Consider the following 19,801-nt stretch of genomic DNA (forward strand, 5'->3'; position numbering starts at 1 on the left):
CTTCTCTTGAAATATTACTCCATGAATCGGTTTACTTTTTGAGAAAACATTCAGACAATATCAATTCTCGATATCGAGAATTACGGGTTTATTTTAAACACATGTCGTGACACGGCGAAACGTGCGGAAACAAGGGTGGGTTTTCCCGTTATTTTCTCCGGACTCCGATGACCAATTGAGCCTAAATTTTCACAGGTTTGTTATTTTATATATAAGTTGTCAAGTGTGGGCCTTGGACATTACTGTTTACCGAAAGTTTCCAATGGCTTTAAAGACACTGGACACTGTTGGTGAAAATTTGAGTTCAATTGGTAGTCGAAGTTACGAGATAATAGTGAAAGAAAAAAACACCCTTGTCAAACGGAATTGTGTACTTCTTAATGCTTGATTTTGAGACCTTAAAATTCTAATTCTGAGGTCTCTAAATTCATGGAAAATTACTTCTTTCTCGAAAACTACTGTCACTTCAGAGGGAGCTGTTTCTCACAAAGTTTTATACTACATGTATCAACCTCTCCCCATAAACGTTTACCAAGTAAGGTGTTATGCTAATAATTATTTTGAGTAATTACCAATAGTGTCCAGTGCCTTTAAACTTCCTTGAGGGGCTCTCAGGTCAAACTCAGTTACATGTAGTTTGTGATGCACTCTTTATCTTGCCAAGTAGGAAGCATGGCTGTGTATTTGAGTTGACATTGTGCATTGTGATGTCCAGCTGACATAAAAGATAATAAACCCACAACCTAGACACAAGATCAAGAAAGAAACAGCAGTACACAAATAAATGCGCTCTAAATAGTTCAGTCTTTAAAATTTTCTTGAACTACCCTTGAGTCAGACATCAGACTGGCACTTCTGGAGGGAGTTTGTTCTATGCTGGGACTGCTGTAACCAAAGGGGCCTCAACCAATTACATGTATTTCTTACACAGAGAGTATAAGCATGGAGGAATATATGAATTTTATTCCTCCATGGTAAAAGTAAGTGTTGTTTACAGAGTTTCTGTGACGATGAAAAATGGATAGAAGATTGTTGATGTAGCAGGGATGAGATTGCTCAGACTTTTGTCTGAATTCAGACTTTCTGTCGGCCTAGTGAAGAAAATCAGCCAATATCTTTTTCCACAAATAAAGAAATCCTGCTCATTGGTCTACTTCTCTAGTGTTGTGGATACTGTTTCCAAAAGTTCCTTGGAATCTATAATCCCAGTGGTTACCAAACGGTAGATATGCCATCATTTCAACATACCTTTGAATTTGTATCCAAGTTTCAAACTTTTTCATTAGTAATGACTCTCACCCCTGGGTAAACAGGTGCCGAGTAGTGAAGGCAGTTCAAGACAAAGAGCATTATTTTTTTTACTTTATTCTGATAGAAGCCATTGTAGTCAATGAAGGACGGGGGTGACGTGTTGGAATTGGGTAGTTCCAGTTATTAAGCAGGCTGCGTGGTTTTTAATTTGTTGTAATAATAATTATAATAATAATAGTTAGTTTTTATATAGCACTTTTAACTCCCAAAGTGAGTCCATGCCTCACATTATTACTACTGGTCACTTTGCAATCATTCCTTAAACCATCTCAGCTCCCTGGGGAGTATACAGCCTTGTGCAACAAATGCGCCACTCGGCTAAATCAAACAAGAACCATCTTTGCCCTCACAGGTACCAATTTACCCCTTGGTAGAGAGAAGCTTGTAGTTAAGTGTCTTGCTCAAGGACACAGGTGTCACGCGCTCAAGGACACAAGTGTCACGACTGGGATTCGAACCCACACTCTGTTGATCTAACACCAGAGCTTGAATCCGGCGCTTTTAACCGCTCGGCCATGACATTCCACTTAGTTGTAGTCTGGAGATCTGATAACTGTTGCTCTGTCATTCTGTAGAAGATGGCATTACAGTAGTCGATATTTGAGATGACATGAGACTGGATAAATGCGATTGGACAACATAAATAAATTGTCAGCGTAATGCTGAGGGCATGTCATGTGTGCACTGACATAACAATTTTTATTATTCATTATAATACAAAACTTTCCTTTTCATCCAAAAATTGAATTTCTTATTTCTTTACTACGTTGGCTTCTAAATATCTCACTGTACACAATTCCAGAAGATTCTGGTGGAAAATTAGTTGTCTTGTGGTTCTTGATAATATTAATAATTGTCAACAACTATCGCTAAAGACACTGAACACTTTTGGTAATTGTCAAAGACCAGTCTTCTCACTTGGTGTATCTCAACATATACGCACAAAATAACAAACCTGTGAAAATTTTAACTCAATCGATCGTCGAAGTTGCGAGATAATAATGGAAGAAAAAAACCACCCTTGTCACACAAAGTTGTGTGCTTTCAGATGCTTGATTTTGAGACCTCAAAATCTAATGTGGAGGTCTTGAAATCAAATATTTTAGTGGAAAATTATTTCTTTCTCGAAAACTACGTTACTTCAGAGGGAGCCGTTTCTCACAATGTTTTATACTATCAACAGCTCTCCATTGATCATTAACAAGTAAGTTTTTATGCTAACAATTACTTTTAAGTGTTAACCAATAGTATCCAGTGTCTTAAAGGGAAGATATACCTTTGTTTTTTTGGAACATTCTAGTTGTTTTAATTCTATATAAATGTAAACCTAATACAATAAAACTAACCCGTAAAAATTTCAGATCAAAAGGTGATCACTTTTTTAAGAAAACACACCGAAGCGATTATGTCCACACAGGAAGAATAATCTGTAATTGGAAAACACAATCTGAGAGACACAAGTGCCAGCAACACTTCTCTGATTCAAATTTTTCGAGAAATAAATTTCTATAATTTTTCATAACCACATTACTTCAAAGTGAAATGATTCTCAGACGTCAAACCTCTTGTGTACGTAATTCAGAATTTATATTCGGCGCGACTCTGGCGCACCTGTCTGAAACAAGTGTTATACTACCGAAAGCTGCTGAACTTCAAACCAAGTAAGTTTGTATTGCGATGAATTTTAAAGACACTGGACACTATTGGTAATAGACCCTTCCCATGAAATATGTAAATTGCACATAGCGCGTGCGCACTAACGTTTTGGTTGGCAAAATGAGGGAACTTCGCGCCGTTTTGTACACGGCTAATGGGTGCATGACGCAGACGCGATTGCGCGTCTGCATAGTGCACAACTCTATGGTGTTTGCCAACCAACATCAGCCCCATAGTTGCATCAGCCCCATAGTGTAGCCCTATGGACTTTTCCTCTGTACACAGATACAGAGTCCTAACTATTAAGGCCCGTTTCTGGGGCGGAAAATTTTCAAAGACACTGGACACTATTGGTAATTGTCAAAGACCAGTCTTCTCAACATGTATCTCAACATATGCATAAAATAACAAACCTGGAAAAAATTGAGCTCAATTGGTCGTCGAAGTTGTGAGATAATAATGAAAGGAAAAACACCCTTGTCATACGAAGTTGTGTGCTTTTTTAAGATGGTTGATTTCGAGACCTCACATTCTGAATCTGAGGTCTCGAAATCAAATTCGTGGAAAATTGCTTCGTGAAAGAAGTTCTTTCTCGAAAACTATGTCACTTCAGAGGGAGCCGTTTCTCACAATGTTTTATACTATCAACTTCTCCCCCATTACTCGTCACGAAGTAAGGTTTTATTCTCATAATTATTTTGAGTAATTACCAATTATGTCCACCGCCTTTTATTAAGAAAGAACAATGTCCAAATGTATACCTTTCCTTTAAATCAAACTAACCTTGGCCATAAAAGTATGAATTTATAATATTTCAATCCTGTGAGGGAGTTTGGAACCCAACCGTATTTTTGAAACTACAACAAGCCACCTGCAACGTAAGCCACAGCACCAGAAAATCTCAGAAAATTTGTTGAGAGGTCATTGGCTTAGTATCTGCTTTATACAGTATTTATACTGTGCCTTGCAAACTTTCTACATAGATCATTTGCTGATGATATCATAAAGTAATGCTGTACAAGTTTAGAGGGTGCTGTCATGTTTAATGTTCAGCGTTATTTAATGGAGGTCGTTGGTTCGAATCCCACTCTAGTCAATTCTTTGTTCAACCCCCCAAAAGTACAAATAGTACAAGCCTTTAACAAGCAAAATAATGTAGGAAAATTTGTAAAACCTTTCTTTGTACATCTTTAATTTCTGTCAAATCCTCAGGCACCTTTTCAAAAAGATTGGTAAAACTTGCATGCGTTGCCCAATGATTAAAAATTCCCAATCATGAATTATTTGCCAAATCAAGTAGCCATGAAAAAAGATGGCGCTGAGGGTGCCACACATAGAGTTATATATAAAAGCTACAGGGCGCACTGGCCTACATGTAGTTACGCGGTGTCACATTCACACATGCATACATACAGGACGAGCGCCCTCGAGAGTCTATAACCCCTCACTCATGTACCTTTCCATCAAGATGGCAGCCAAGTGTTAACGTGATTAAAACTACCAAAGTTCATGATACAAGCTGAGTCCCTCTCTCTCTCTAAATGCCAGCAGGAGGCATTACACGCGGCACAGCATGCGCGCATTGTTTAAGTTGAAAAACAACATCGCATAGCGTGTATTATGTATCATACACACACCAACGTGTACGAAGGCCTACTTCATATTTAACGCGCAAACAATGTTCATCTTACAAAATGGTGGGCAGGTCCCCTCTAGTTCTTCTCTATGGTGTCACCCGTACTTTTATTTAGGCAGAGATTGAGGTCCCTACCCCCACCCTCTGTGGTCCGTCGATGAAGTTCTTGCGCAAATATGAAAAGCAAACTAATATTTCCAACGGGCTTGCGATAATCGCAAAGTGTGAAAAGCGGGCATAGCTTATTAGGTTTGAATCACAGACCACTTACAGACAGCGTATGCGAAAGACATCAAAACATGACATGTACATTTGGCAATAATTTCCTACTTGAAAAACTTTGACCACGAGTCCCACCTAGCGCCCCCCCCCCTCTCCAACACACACCCTGCACTCTTCTTTTTAAAAAAATTAAACAAATGCTACAACTTACAGTCTTGTCACACTAGGTAACTTTTATAGGCAATAGGAAAGCAACCAACTGAACAGCCCACAAACAGAACATTTTGGTATTAATACCGAGCGACATTTTTCTTACAGTATTTTACCAAGCCACCGTGAACATTCAGTAAACAAGTTAAAGGTAGGCTTACAACTTGTTTTGGGGGTTTTTCATCATCAACTGTTTTGTCAAGAAAGATACAATAAAAGTCACCCGTGAAAGTTTCAGTTGAACACATTGCTAACTAATTGAGAAAACAGCCAAAAACTGTGAGGTATTTTCACTGACAACATCGAATCTATCCATGTTTTGGAAAGTGGCAGCGAGTAATGAAGGAAATGCATCTTTGGCCAAATAAAAATCATCTGCAGTGATTTCTAATCAACAGTGGCAGGTTTCAGACAAACTAATTTCAATGATACTGACGACCATTACAAGCTTGCGACCATGTATTAACAAGTAGGCTTTCGCATAAAAGCTACATGATTTCCTTTGGGGGTCAGTACCCAAGTTTGACCCTACCTTAAGCGAGAATGGATATTTTCCTTGTTTCTTCGCTCAAGTTCCATACTTCTCCTCATTGAACCCAAGTCTCGACACTCATGGGGTGACAGGTCTTTTTCTTCAGCTGCGTCACTTATCTGGAACGCTCTACCACAAAATTCAAATCTCTTCTCAAAACTTAACTTTTATCACAGGTTTTCAAGGACTAATTTTGTTGTGTCTGTTTTTCTTTGTTTTGTTTTGTTTGTTGTTGGTTTTTACTGCACGTGGATACGTGCGCATTACAAGTCTTATTATTATTATTATATTAATGTTGAATGTTGCTCAGATCTATTTACCTGTATAAATCACCTAGCGTTACACAGCCCTGGAGCTCGAGAGCCTTGTCACAAAAGACCATTTCAAGCAACCAGTTCCAGGCAATCGCCAAGACGAAACAAATATCGCAACAAATTAAAAAGACAATCGGTTCATTATTTTTCCTGAGAGATTTTGTCAAAAAAACACCAAAAAAAACACGATCCTGTGCAGCAAAAATGTTTCTCATGTATTCAGTGAAGTTGGTTGCCTCCATATTGCCCTGTAAAAAATTACCATTCAAAACAAGGCTCTTACTAAGCATAACAAAGCAAAACTAGTTAATTATTGCTAGAGCTACTAATTATTAACGGAACCCAGGGCTCATTTTCCACTGGACGCCTCTTCGCTCCCTTGACCACTGTCTGACTGGATACACTGATTCTCCTGATGAGTGTCGCCGGCAGACTCGGAGTTTGACGGAGATGCTGCGGAGTTACTGGTAGGATCCTGCACTGCTGCTGTCTCCTGTTGACTTGATGATACGTTCGTATCTTGTGCCTTGGAGTTGGTGACATCAGACGATACTCCTTCGGTTTCGTTTGCTGTGAAAAAAATGCACATCATTATTACAGGCATGATGTGAGTGGAACTGTTAAAAAGTATACAAACAAACAAATTATTTGTGTATTAAATATAAAAGCTAAAACTCAATTCTAGTGAGTGTTTTTAATGTTAACATTTCTTCGTAGATATAATTTAAAACAATCATTTGATTTCAGACAAAAAAAATAATTTTTGTTAGACACGCTTTTTCCAATCCGGTGCGCCCAAGACTTTTTATATTATTGCTCTAGCTTTTTTCTGGTGTGAAACAAGCGATCAATAAATAAGAATCCCCCGGGATAAAAAAAAAAATAAATAAATAAAATGTTCATCTTGTCCATGACACCCACCTGCGACTGTCCTTTCTTTGTCTAGTAGAGCGTTGCGTTCACCCTGTAATGCACGACACAGCTTCTCTAAACGAACTACTTTACTACGACTCTCTGTAGCCTCCCGCTCATGGTGCGTTTTCTGAAAAAATAACAGAACAACCTTTTATCTTGAATTCATCACAAAAAAAGGGATGACATGAGAGATTCTTAAGACGAATGACGTGTTAATTCGCAAACATTTTCATGAGTTGCCCACAACTGAAAATCAAAATCGTACAATCCCTTTTCTTTAACGTATTATCGTGTTATTTCCATTTCTAGACCTACTATCAGTACTATTATTATTTATACTGCCTAGGTTTAATGCAAAATAGTATACAAATATTGACTGCTTCAAGTGGCTTAGTAAAACTTGTCACTCGAGGTGATCCCCGGAGCAGACTATCTTCCCTCAGCGAAACTATACCACGAGACAAAGCAGTCAATATTTGTTTTATAACACCCCGTCCTTTGATTCTATCTGTATACTTTAATACAAATTAATTCACACAACACCTTTATTCTTCATTCAACACTGCGTTCATGTGATCCACTATCTCCAACGTTGTGTTGCATACAGAACAGTACTGTTGAACAATTCTTTCGACGTATTTTATGCTGCTTTTAGTGTTCTTTGAATCTGCTGAGTCTATAAAATCTCGTAATTCATCTTCAGTAAGTAAAACAAATCGCGGACGGGGCTCATTGTCCTCCATTTTCCTGGTAGAATCGTCAAAAAACTTCATGTACGTCGCGCACAATCAATCGTCAAACAAGAACTGTAAAATCTTCTGTTGAAACGCCGAGTTTTGACAAAATAAGAGGGTACCAGACTACTGCTGTTGCGTTCGTTCTCTGGATGCTGATAATTACCCTCGCCTCCAGCTCGGGTAATTATCGCATCCAGACTGCAACCGGTATTAAACAGAGTGTTTAAAACCAGCCAAGCACATATTTATTCCCTAAATAATAATAATAGTAATAATGAAGACATTTGTAAAGGGCCTTACTAATGCCAAAGCCTCTAAGCTCATCAAGAGAACAATAAAATATACAATGAGTGAAAGATACAGTTTGAGTAGTAAGCAGATTACAAATAAGCAGCTTCAAAAAAGTTTTAAACAGAGACTTAAAACAGTGTATAGAACAACTGGTGAATATGCACAGGAAGACTATGGGTATGTTCAGACAGCGTACTAAGTTAGACCCGAACCGGTTTAACTTCTACGAGCAGCAGGGGGTGGTCATAAAAATAAAAACCCCTTGCGTTCAGACAGCACTGAGTTAAACCCAATACGGTGTATCTTTGGTTTTAAGAGGTCAAAGCAAACGCGACCCTGTTACTCTAACATCCTGTTTATTGGCCTGTTCATTGGTCACCGTGTGTTTACATAATGATTACGGAGGTCAATGGGTCGTCTGTTGTGAGTTAAACCGGATGTAGTCTTTTTTATTCTGTCCACACAGTGTTAAAAGATAAACCCAAAGCGGTCTAAAGATAAACCCCCTCCCTGGACGGTTTATCTTTTGTGGGTTGAACTCCATTCGGACTAACTTTAGAACCGTTCCGACACACAGAGTTGAACTCGATCGGGTTGAACCATGACTTAAACCAACTTTAGTACTGTGTCTGAACGACCTCTATTCCAAAGAAATGGTGTGGGGTAAGAAAATGATCTGTGGCCATAAAAAAATGGAAAAAGCTCTTGTGGTTGAAAGCAAAAGTATTTTTTAAAAGGATTTGTTTTTTTCCCCCACTGTGCACATTATATGATAGTATCACTCATCCTTACCTGTTCAGCCATGATAAGAAGCGACTTTTTGGTGTTTTCCCATCATGCACACCATATGCTAGTCTCAGTCTCAAGTCTGATTATGTATTTTCTTTACCTGTTCAGCCATGATAAGGAGTGACTTGTTGGTGTTTTCCCAACGTACATGCCACATGTTAGTCTCGCTCTCAAGCCTGATCATGTATTTTCCTTACCTGTTCAGCCAGGATAAGGAGTGACTTGTTGGTGTTTTCCCATCGCACACGCCATATGCTAGTCTCACACTCAAGCCTGATTATGTATCTTCCTTACCTGTTCAGCCAGGATAAGGAGTGACTTGTTGGTGTTTTCCCATCGTGCACACCATATGCTAGTCTCACTCTCAAGCCTGATTATGTATCTTCCTTACCTGTTCAGCCAGGATAAGGAGTGACTTGTTGGTGTTTTCCCATCATACACGCCACATGCTAGTCTCACTCTCAAGCCTTATTATGTATTTTCCTTACCTGTTCAGCCATGATAAGGAGTGACTTGTAGGTGTTTTCCCATCGCACACGCCATATGCTAGTCTCACACTCAAGCCTGATTATGTATCTTCCTTACCTGTTCAGCCATGATAAGGAGTGACTTGTTGGTGTTTTCCCATCATACACGCCATATGCTAGTCTCACACTCAAGCCTGATTTTATATTTTACTTACCTGTTCAGCCATGTTAAGGAGTGACTTGTTGGTGTTTTCCCATCGTACACGCCACATGTTAGTCTCGCTCTCAAGCTTCTTTATCTTCTTTGTCATCTGAAATAAATTAAAATTAATACAAGAATAAGCACTTATTAAGCGCCAGTATCGGTCATGGTGCATTATTAGATCACTGGACACGTTTTATAATTGTCAAAGACCAATATTCTCACTAGCTGTATCCCCATTTTTCTTCAAATACGCGCTAATCCTCCAATCAGATTTGCAGAACGGAGTGATGATAAAAACCTATATTGCACGGCTAATATCACTACCTGCGTCTTGTGTGTTCTATGTCAGGCGCCAAGTTTGCTTGAAGATAAATATGTTATCACACGCGCGCTCGTGGAAATACAGAAAATATAGCGTCGGCCTCGTTGGATATGGGACGCAGAAGCGCTATATTTTTCCATATTCCACTTGTTGTGTGATAACTTATAATGTGCATAAAATAACAAATCTGTGAAAACGTTGACTCAATTGATCATCGAAACTTAAGGCATGGAGTCTTTTAATATTTGAGTGAGAGGTTGCAAGAGAATAATGAAAGTGAAATACACCCCTGTTGCACAAATTTGTGTGCTTTCAATGCCCAATGAAAGGCTTCAGGCCTGAAGTCGTTTAATATTTGAGTGAGAAGTTGCAAGAGAATAATGAAAGTGAAATACACCCCTGTTGCACAAATTTGTGTGCTTTCAATGCCCAATGAAAGGCTTCAGGCCTGAGGTCGTTTAATATTTGATTGAGAATTTACCTCTCTCTCAAAAATCTACGTTACTTCAGAGGGAGCCATTTCTCACAATGTTTTATACTATTAACAGCTCTCCATTGCTCGTTACCAAGTTAGTTTTTATGCAAACAATTATTTTTTAGTAATCACCAATAGTGTCCAGTGCATTTAAACAGTAAAAACAATTAAACAGAATAACAAGTACTGAAAAGATGAGTTTCAAGTGACGATTTGAAAGTTGACAAGAAATTCAAGATGGCGCAATTGTTGAGGAAGATATCAGAGATATGAGCTAAATGAGCTAAATGCAGTTATTGCCGGAAGGATTTTTTTTAAACTGTAGGGCAAGTTTGGAAGAAGGACGATGAATGTTTCCACTTAGTGGTTTATCTTCGATTTTAAGAGCCCTAACTTGCCATTTGGGATATTCTGAATAGTTTATCTTAATGATTGTTGCAAATTTATTCTGAACTACTTATTTAATAATAGGTGACAGAAAATACAGAGAACTACTTACTTTATCCATTTCTTGCTTGAATGTTTGAAACACCTCATTACTCTTTGTCAGTGTGCTCTGAAATTCCTCAAACTTCTCTGTGTATACTGTTAGCTATTAAGAAAAAACAACAACAACACACCCTGATTCATAAATACCTCAGACAGTTTCGCTATTCCTATTGGTGGAGAGCGCGTCACGTGGGTGTGTATAAACCTTTGTTTATGACCGGTAAAAAGTGTTAATTCATGGGCGTGACACGCGACCTTGCACCTGTTCTTATAACTGTATAAGACAGTTTCTTCATTCCTATTGGTCGAGAGCAACAGCTGAAACAGTTGTGCCACATCACGCGATACACGCACAGCATTCCCTTATAAGGAGTTGTTTACCCGAGGGCGGCGGAGGGCTTTACCATTTCATAGCTGGAGGGGTGTTGTGTTGAAAGAAATCATTTAACAATTATATTTTTTGCATTTATTTTACTTTTTGACCCAAAAGTGATGATGTTTTTGTTGACCGAAAAGGTATTTACGAATGGGATTCAAAGTGTGTTTAATCGGTTTTCAACTAGTGGTTTAAACCTGCCAAGGCCTGGTTCTTTATAATTTACCTCCCCCTCGTTGGGATTGACCACTAGTTGAAAACCTCTTCACCACACATTGATTCCCTTATTATGAGTAACTTTGAGGTGACCTCTTCAAGTCAGGCATGTGAGTGGGATGTGAAAAAACAACCCCATCCACAGCATATTAAAGGGTCTAGGTACTTTTTTCTAACACAAAACACAATGTCCACAGATTTAAATTTAAGCTGCACAGTTTGAAGATAATGATAGTAGAAAGCTTCCCTTGAAGTGCTGTAGTTATTAAGAAATGAGTAAAACAAGGTCACAAAAATGTTGTTTGTCTCAAAATGTAATAACCAGTTATGCTATGATTATGGTATAATACCATAACCAATAACTGGTTATATACGTTTTTACTTGCTAAAATAATGTTCGTCTCACTGAGACAAAAAATAATTTTGTGACTTGTTTTACTAATTTCTTAAAAGCTACAGCACCTCAGTAAGTAAGTAATATTTAAAGGGAAGCTTTCTACTATCAATATCTTCAAACCGTGTTAATCTGTGGACATTTTTAAAAAGCACTCGAATCATTTTTTATCAAAGTCTTATTAGCGCATTTCACTATAACAGTCTCAATGCGCTTTACATTAGTGCCCTGGGGTGGATTTGACAAAGAGTTAGGACCTGTCCTAACTTAGGAATAGTCCTAGGAGATACTAAAAACGTATGGCTAATCCTAACTCGAGTTAAGACTAGTTTTAACTCTTTGTGAAATCCACCCCTGGTCATTGGGCCAATATCATTCCTGTAATCTTTCCAAAGGCCCCCCAAAGGTTTTTTCATACACAATGTCAACCTCTACCCTCGGAGGTAACCATTTATGAAGAGAAGCAATTATAGTAAAGTATCTTGCTCACCCACACTCCGATGACTTAACCACAAGAACTTGAACTTGATGCTCTAAACCACTCGGCCATGACACGCTTTTTCTATTCCAAAACGCCCGGTCTCAAGGCAGAGTTTCCCTTTAACCAGTGGATTACAGAGTTTTTAAGTTTTGAACTGAAACAGTAACCAACCTGTGTTTTAAGTTGAGATTCTTGCTTGGTGAGCAGTTCACACTTTCTCTGACTATCAGTCGCATCAGCCAACAACTATTACACAAAATAATATAAAAATTACAAACATACACACATAAAGATGAGTTAATCCTTTAAAGACACTGGACACTAATGGTAATTGTCAAAGACTAGTCTTCACAGTTGGTGTATCTCAACATATGCATAAAATAACAAACATTAAGCTATTAAGTTCTGCATGTTGACGTTAACATTATGGCTGGGGGTTGTAGCCTGTAGAAATAAACGAATGAAGTTTGTTAACCCTCCAACTGTATGACCATTTAACTATCAGTCACTGTTTATAAGTGGCAATTTTTAATTTTGGCTGTTCCGTGCATGATATAGTCAGATGACCTTGGTTGGCCGCTGTTCAATTGATTTTGCCTTCAGGTTGGTCAGTTAAAGACACTGGACAGTATTAGTAATTGTCAAAGGGGACACTATTGGTAATTGTCAAAGGCTAGCCTTCACAGTTGGTGTATCTCAACATATGCATAAAATAACAAATCTGTGAAAATTTGAGCTCAATCGGTCGTCAAAGTTGCAAGATATTAATGAAAGAAAAAACACCCTTGTCGCACGAAGTTGTGTGCTTTCAGATGCTTGATTTTGAGACCACAAATTCTAAATCTGAGGTCTCGAAATCAAATTCGTGGAAAATTACTTCTTTCTCGAAAACTACGTCACTTCAGAGGGAGCTGTTTCTCACAATGTTTTATAGGGATTCAAATTTGTATTTCAAGAATCAAGTAATTAACCAGTCAGACCTTGTGGTTTATTACTTGGCAGTTGGCGTGTTTTCATGTTTCCACTCTGACTGCTTCTGTTAAACCAGTTTACCTGTTTGTGTGTGTTGTAATCTCATTTAACTTTCAAGAAAGACTCTGCTGGGGCAAAACATTAGATCACCAACTTTTGGCATGTTTGGGGGCATTTATACCATATGTAGAACCCTTTTGGTTGGTAGTGATTTGCAATAGCTTCTATTTTCTCAAATAATATTCTGCAGCATCGAATATACTTCTACTTACCAGAGCTTTCTCTCTTTGGTTTCTTTCTTTCTCCTCCAGCATTGCGATATTTGCCTGCTGTATCTTGGCATCAAACAGCTGCGACTCCAGTTCCTTGTGCTTAAACAACTTCTCGATGTGCTGTCAAGAAAATAAACACAACAAAACTTGATTCAATACCGACCAGCAAATCACAATGGACCGTTCCGGCTTTCCACTAAGCTCCGCCCACTGTGCACATGAGCAAGACACGTGTACGAGCACTCCCAATGACATTCTGCACGAATCTGCCGCGCATGCCAAATATACGCGCACGCCTGACCGAGTTTGTCCGACCACAATCATTGCTGTGATTGGTCAAATGGGTGAATGCGGACAGTTTGATTGACGGGCCGGATCGTCCATAGAGTGCCCCCTCCAGAGTTTTTCCCGAAAAGACCAGTTTTTGTCAACGCACAACTTCTGCTACTCTGCAAAGTCTCTGGACTGCTCAGCTAGTTATCTAGCCTGTGAGTAAACAGTGTGCTGCAGGCCTGTTTGATTCGCTTTTGAAAGGGCAAGGGCACCATGAGGCATTTTCTCCTAAAGGGACGGCCTACATTTACATTATGGGGAAATTGTAAATTTCTACTGTAGCATTTCAAGGGCACCAAGGCAGTGACCAGGGGGCAGGGAGGCAGTCGCCTTCATTGCCTCCGTGAAGTATCAGACCTGGTGTAGTCTAAAACATTTGTCATCCCAATCCCAACTGGCACTTTATAGACCTTTAATCACACTGTCACCATCTTGGTCATGTTCCCCGTTTCCAATACAATAATGAATGCTACTTTCATTGCGCATGGCAACAGACTACTATTTCGTCTAGCCTCAATTTGGTCACAATGAGTTAGAATGGAGTAAAATCAAGATGGCCAAACAGTGATAAAGGTCTATAGACATGACTGTTAAATGTTTGTACTACTTTCTGTGTAGTAATTTGACCAACCTCTTCTCTTCGTTCGTATTGTTCCACGAGACTCTTCAGCTTGGTTGCTAGCTCCAGGTTTTCTTCTTTCAGTTTGAGGTTGCGGGTGTGGTTATCCTGCATCTGGGCTGTGATCTCATTGATAGTTTGCTGTCAGGAAATCAAATACATTGGGTTAACAAAAATATATACGACTAGAGCGGCACTGAAACCTGCAACCTCTGTGTTAACAATGAGCTATTGGATCAAGAGGGCTGAGAGATTCACAATCGTTGACCAGACATTATTTAAGTTTGGCGTTAGTTTCATCTTGAGTTTCTAACAAACTTCCTCTCGAAAATACTTTAAAACGAAATATAATGAGAAGGGTTGATGGCCTTTCCTTTCGATACATCCATTTATTGAAAAACAATTAAAACAAACTCTTGAGATTGTCTCACCTGAAACTTGGCCGAGACCTCCTTCCTTTTTTCCTCCTCTTCTTTAGTTCTCTGCAAACTCTCTTCCTGTTTAAGTAACAAAAGTCAAGAAACTTCTAACAACATCCTAAGTTCCTAAAACAGAAATTCATTCACTATGGATCATTTTTTTATAAAGTGAAAACAGTGACAATGTTTTGCTGTTTTCTCAGCAAGTAGACGCTGTATTTAGCTGAAATTTTCTCACGTGATTATATTTGTATATTTGGTTTGCAGTAACACCATGTGTGTATCTACATCCCGGGTAGAGTTTGTACTTAGAGAACCGTCTTTCTTTCTTCTACTACCGCAGAGTAGATTATTGGATGTTCGGGAGACTTCTCGATTCTGAAAGGAACTGTCTGGCTTTTTAACTACTACCCAGGCAGATGGTAAAAAAAAAGATTTGGTGGGACTGCAAAATTTGTTAGTTCTGGGCGAGCCTGCCCGGCACCATTGTGTCTACCATCCCATAATACATGTAGAACAATCCATTAAGCTCCGCCCCATTGCGTATTGACCAATCACAACCCATTGCGCCACCAAAAGTCTGAAAAAAATAAGGTCCGACATGCGTGCGCGTATGCTTGGCAGAGTTGTGCAGAATGGCATTGGAGAGGCTCTAGTGTTCTTGCTCACATGTGCGCCGTGGGCGGAGCCTAATGGATCGGTCTATTGCTGTGGGTAATTTGGGCTATTCGGAAAATGAATGGTTTTACCTTGATTGACTTGTTATGGCGCTGGAGCTCTCTGCACAAGCTTTCCAGTTTGCTCTTAGCCAGCAGCGCTCTGCCGTGTTCACTCTGAAGCTGATCTCGTTCCCTCTGTAACAACGCTTGATGCTTCTGCTGTACCTTGGAATCCCTTTGGAGGGTTTTATGCTCTACCATCTATGAACATCAAACAAAATAATATCCACAGTGGTTTTACTACTACTAAACATAATAAATAGTTCTTAAATACAGACATGATAAACTTTTGGGGTTGAACAAAGAATTTACTAGAGTGGGATTCGAACCAACGACCTCCGGATTAACGTGTCGATGCTCTACCAACTGAGCTATCTAGCCCTATATTGGCGGTGTCCCTATTTTGTCAATATCTTTGTTCGGTGGTGCCAGTCCGAAGCCATACAACCGTTAACTGCAGTGTAGCCAGGGATCACACCCAAATTACGATACAGCCTGGGAAGTGGCAGCCAGGGGATCATCTATATAAACCACGAGGGAAACTGACTGGGTAAATCTTTTTTAAAAGTAGAAACATTTTATGGGTGGGATTTATGCTCTATGACTGCCATCTTTGAACATCAAGAACCAATAGTTAGCCTTCTAAATGTCTGACCAATCCATCACATCCGATTGTGGTTTTACTACTACTAATAACAATAACTAGTTCTTATTATACAAACATGATACTTGTTACTTGGAAAAAAGTAGGACAATTTATGGGATTTAAGCTTTGTCTACCATCTACGAACATTAAAAGCAAAACCAGCAAATTTGAGAAAAGAAAACGGTGCCAGCCTTCAATTCATGTATGAATCCATATAAATGAGTCAACACTCCAACTGTCTGACCAACATGACCAATCAATATCATCCTCTGTGGGGTTGATTTACTCTGGGTCCGCCTGACCCTTATTTTTGTATTTTATTGTATCTTGTGGTGAATACATCTACACAGTACATGTACACGGTCAACCCTCCTACTGTACGACCATTTCAGATCATCCACTGAGGTTTTAAATGATAGATAAACTATGCCAGCCTACTGTATCATGTGGTGAATGCATCTACACAGTACTGTCAAACCTCCTACTGTCTAACCATTCAAATTTATTGTTTTTTTTATGACTTTGGACAGTTAATTAAAACCATGCTTACCAATTCTGCATATTTCTTACTAAGACAGCCAATCTTTTCTTCCGTGGTTTGAAGCCCGGTGAGATTTTGCAGGACAGCTCGACTGAAGTGATCTGCATCCTTCACTAGAAAATAAAATCAACCCCAAATTATTAAAAATTTACCCACTCAGTTTCCCTGTGGTTTACTACTTCTCGAAATCACCAACCGCACACACAGCAATTGCTGTTACATGTATGCTCTGTGCTTTTGCTGTGGTGCCATTTATAAAGTTCCATTACAACTGGACATTTTTCCTCAAACATGTACATTGCAGAGATGCCCCTAACCGGAGCAAAAATGTGCCCCTTCAAGAGCGAGGTTCAAGACCAGTGAATATCTTTCTCAGGAAGTACTCTGCAATCTAAAATACCCTGTTCCGTGTTTGTAAAATCATCAAGGCACAGTTCACCAAGACATTTCCTCTTTCAGCCTCAGTAATTATCTTTTCTCACTAAACAAAAAACACAGGATTTTTGTTTTCCACAAACCTTTTTTGCTCTTTTTCCCTTCTTTCTTCCCGTCTTTTCCATCCTTCCTTGAACTAGCCGAGCTGTCTGATCGAACTGTGCATTTGGGAAGTATTTCCTTTTCCGGTTTGGCGTTTTCTGTCTGGTCATTGCTTTCAGGAGCTGCACTCAGACATGTTGGTTTCTCATCTTCATTTACTTCTACGGTTACTGCCTTGTCAGTCATTGTTGAAGTTTTGCTCGAAGTTCTGCAAGAGGAAACAAGCACTTCATACTCAGAAATTGAAACACAGAAAAATTTACTAGAGCAGGGGCCGATTTCACAAAGAGCTACGATTAATCTTAACTCGAATCAATCGTAGGTGCTTAGTAAAGTGTGATGCCACAATACAAATCACTATGGCGATACTGACAACTCATCTTACGACGAATGTATGTCTTGACATTCATCGTAAGATGAAAGCACTGACGTCAGTGCTAACATGGCACAGTTGGATTGTGCATAAGGCGCTCGCCTCTCACCAAGGTGCCCTCGGTTCAATTCCCGGCCAGGGCCATGTGAGTTGAGTTGTGCGTTGGTTCTCTGCTGTGCCACGAGGGTTTTCCAGACTATTCGGTTTTCCTCCCTCGGGAAAAATCAAACACTTTCGATCTTGACTGTGCTCCGTGGTCATAATGGGTTGATGAGGCTGGTAGCCAAAGGCGCCCTTGCATGCCTGCTTCTCGAACACGTTGTACCCGCGTCCTTCGAAATTCAGCTCTTACAATGTAGCTGCGAGTAAGGATGATTAGCCCCCCAAATTATTATTATTATATTATAACGTCAGTAAGCACTGATGTCAGTGCTTTGTGAAATCGAGCCCTGACTTTGAACTTGCAACCTTCGACTTAACATGTAAGCTGAACTACCTAACCCTTGGGCCTTCTCGTTTGCTGCCATCAGGGGGACAACTCAGATAGGTTAGACACATCCTGCGGAAGCCTACTAATGAGCCACTCTTTATCTATGCTCTCTACTCCCCATGTCATATGGCCGGCACAAACAAGGAGCAAGTTCGAGTGTGCACAATGATTAACTTTAGGTTGACCATTCGCACTCGAACCCAGGCTGGTCGACCATTGGTTGACTACTGTGGTCGACCATTTGGAACCAGCCTCGAGCCCATTGTTTCTTCACTGGTCCCAACAGCATATTCCATTCTAACATGTGTAAAGCACAAAGGGGAACCAGTGACACTGCACCGAAAAGGTGGAAGGTTGACTAGACTTCAAAATGAGTTGTTCGAGTGAGTGCATCACTGCGAATGTACATTGCTGGTCTGTAGTCAACCACGGGCCCACTCGAACTTGCTCAAGGTCGTCAGCGCCTACTTTACGCTGAACCCTGCAAGATTAGTTTCTTTACCGGATGTTCTGCTCTCCCCGCTGGAGATTCTGAGACTAGCACAAGACAGGATAGAATGGGGAAAGCATGTGTCCGCCTGCTGCTGTGCAGGTGATGATCTGAAGATGTTCCGCTACCGTACGGTTTCGAGACAATAGCGCACAAACCTAATTTTTCATAGTTCTAGGATTATATAGATTATAGGACTCTTTCGTAAGTAGGAGTACATTTAATGTATACATATGCCCACTGCAAAATAAAGTGTATGTGGGGGAAAAAAAGTATAATAATATTATATTAGGAATGTTTCCGTATCATCATCATGCCACCACTTTTTCATTCGATGTGAAATAAATTATAATTTGATTTAAACCTCAATATGAGATATCCCTTTTTGTAAAAATGAGTGAAAAAGTGGTGGCAGGTCAAGAAGGTTATCCTTCTTAATAATATAGTTACAATGACAATCATAATGATAATTTGAACTGGGATTGAAATTAGAATGATTGATTTTGAACTTCTTTCATTCACTTCAGTTTCTCACCACTCACCACTGCTCATTCTCCTCTGCAGGGAGGAACATTATTATAAACATCCGCCTTCTTCTGCTTTTAACAACTTAAATTCTAGGCCTATATAGGCTATATATAAATGATTGCAGGGTTTAGTTCAAGTACTTCGTAGTACTATTTTTAGGTCGGTGAGAAATTACCAAGTCATAAAGTCACTGTCATTACTGTGCGTCGTCGGCGTAAAGCCCGCACCAAACTTTAATCCTACGTGTGGACTTCCCCGGCTAGTAAACTGCTCAGTCAGATAGTCAAATTTAAACCAAACATAATTCTTTAACAAACACCTTACCGATATGGCTCTAGAATATGGAGAATACACACAATTTAGCACAACACACTCGAGCTCCACAAGACTACAATTCACAAAAACATGTACGACACATGCAGCCAGCCACAGGCAGACACAGGAAAGTGACCTAGATTCTTATTCTCAAACGGTCTGAAGCTAATTTCTAAACACCAAGTATCCGATGCAATTATTGCATGCGTCCCCAGTAATTACTAAACTTCACCCAGTCCTTCCAGATCTAGTGTACAACAGTGGGCCGCGGTGGGGAATATACGAATATATAGCTCTATATATGGGCGTGCCATCAGGTCACCCAACAATTAATTTCCATATGCCCCACATGACAAAAATAAAGATAGTTCTCACAAAAAGAAAACAAGAAGAAAAGAAAAAAACGAGGAAAATTGTTTTTGTCTTAAAATTAATCGGCTCAAGTTACTGTGACCATCTGCCACAAAGTGTAGACCCCATCTATTTTTATGAAACATGCACGCGTGTAG

The 19,801-nt window shown here is 39.5% G+C and overlaps 1 protein-coding gene across 1 annotated transcript; it reads right to left on the minus strand.

The window, feature by feature from the left end:
• Positions 1 to 1,984: 1,984 nt before the first annotated feature.
• LOC139946938 (beta-taxilin-like) lies at positions 1,985 to 19,435 on the minus strand. Its single transcript, XM_071944725.1, has 12 exons — positions 19,302 to 19,435; positions 17,078 to 17,304; positions 16,569 to 16,672; positions 15,403 to 15,573; positions 14,666 to 14,731; positions 14,247 to 14,375; positions 13,283 to 13,402; positions 12,210 to 12,284; positions 10,582 to 10,674; positions 9,296 to 9,391; positions 6,803 to 6,923; positions 1,985 to 6,451 (listed from the first exon to the last, which is right to left on the minus strand). Exons 2-12 carry the CDS (start codon positions 17,280 to 17,282, stop codon positions 6,231 to 6,233), a joined length of 1,401 nt encoding a protein of 466 aa, XP_071800826.1. The 5' UTR covers positions 17,283 to 17,304; positions 19,302 to 19,435; the 3' UTR covers positions 1,985 to 6,230.
• Positions 19,436 to 19,801: the final 366 nt, after the last annotated feature.

This window comes from Asterias amurensis, chromosome 14 (assembly GCF_032118995.1).
Source record: "Asterias amurensis chromosome 14, ASM3211899v1".
Classification (NCBI taxonomy): Eukaryota; Metazoa; Echinodermata; class Asteroidea; order Forcipulatida; family Asteriidae; genus Asterias; species Asterias amurensis.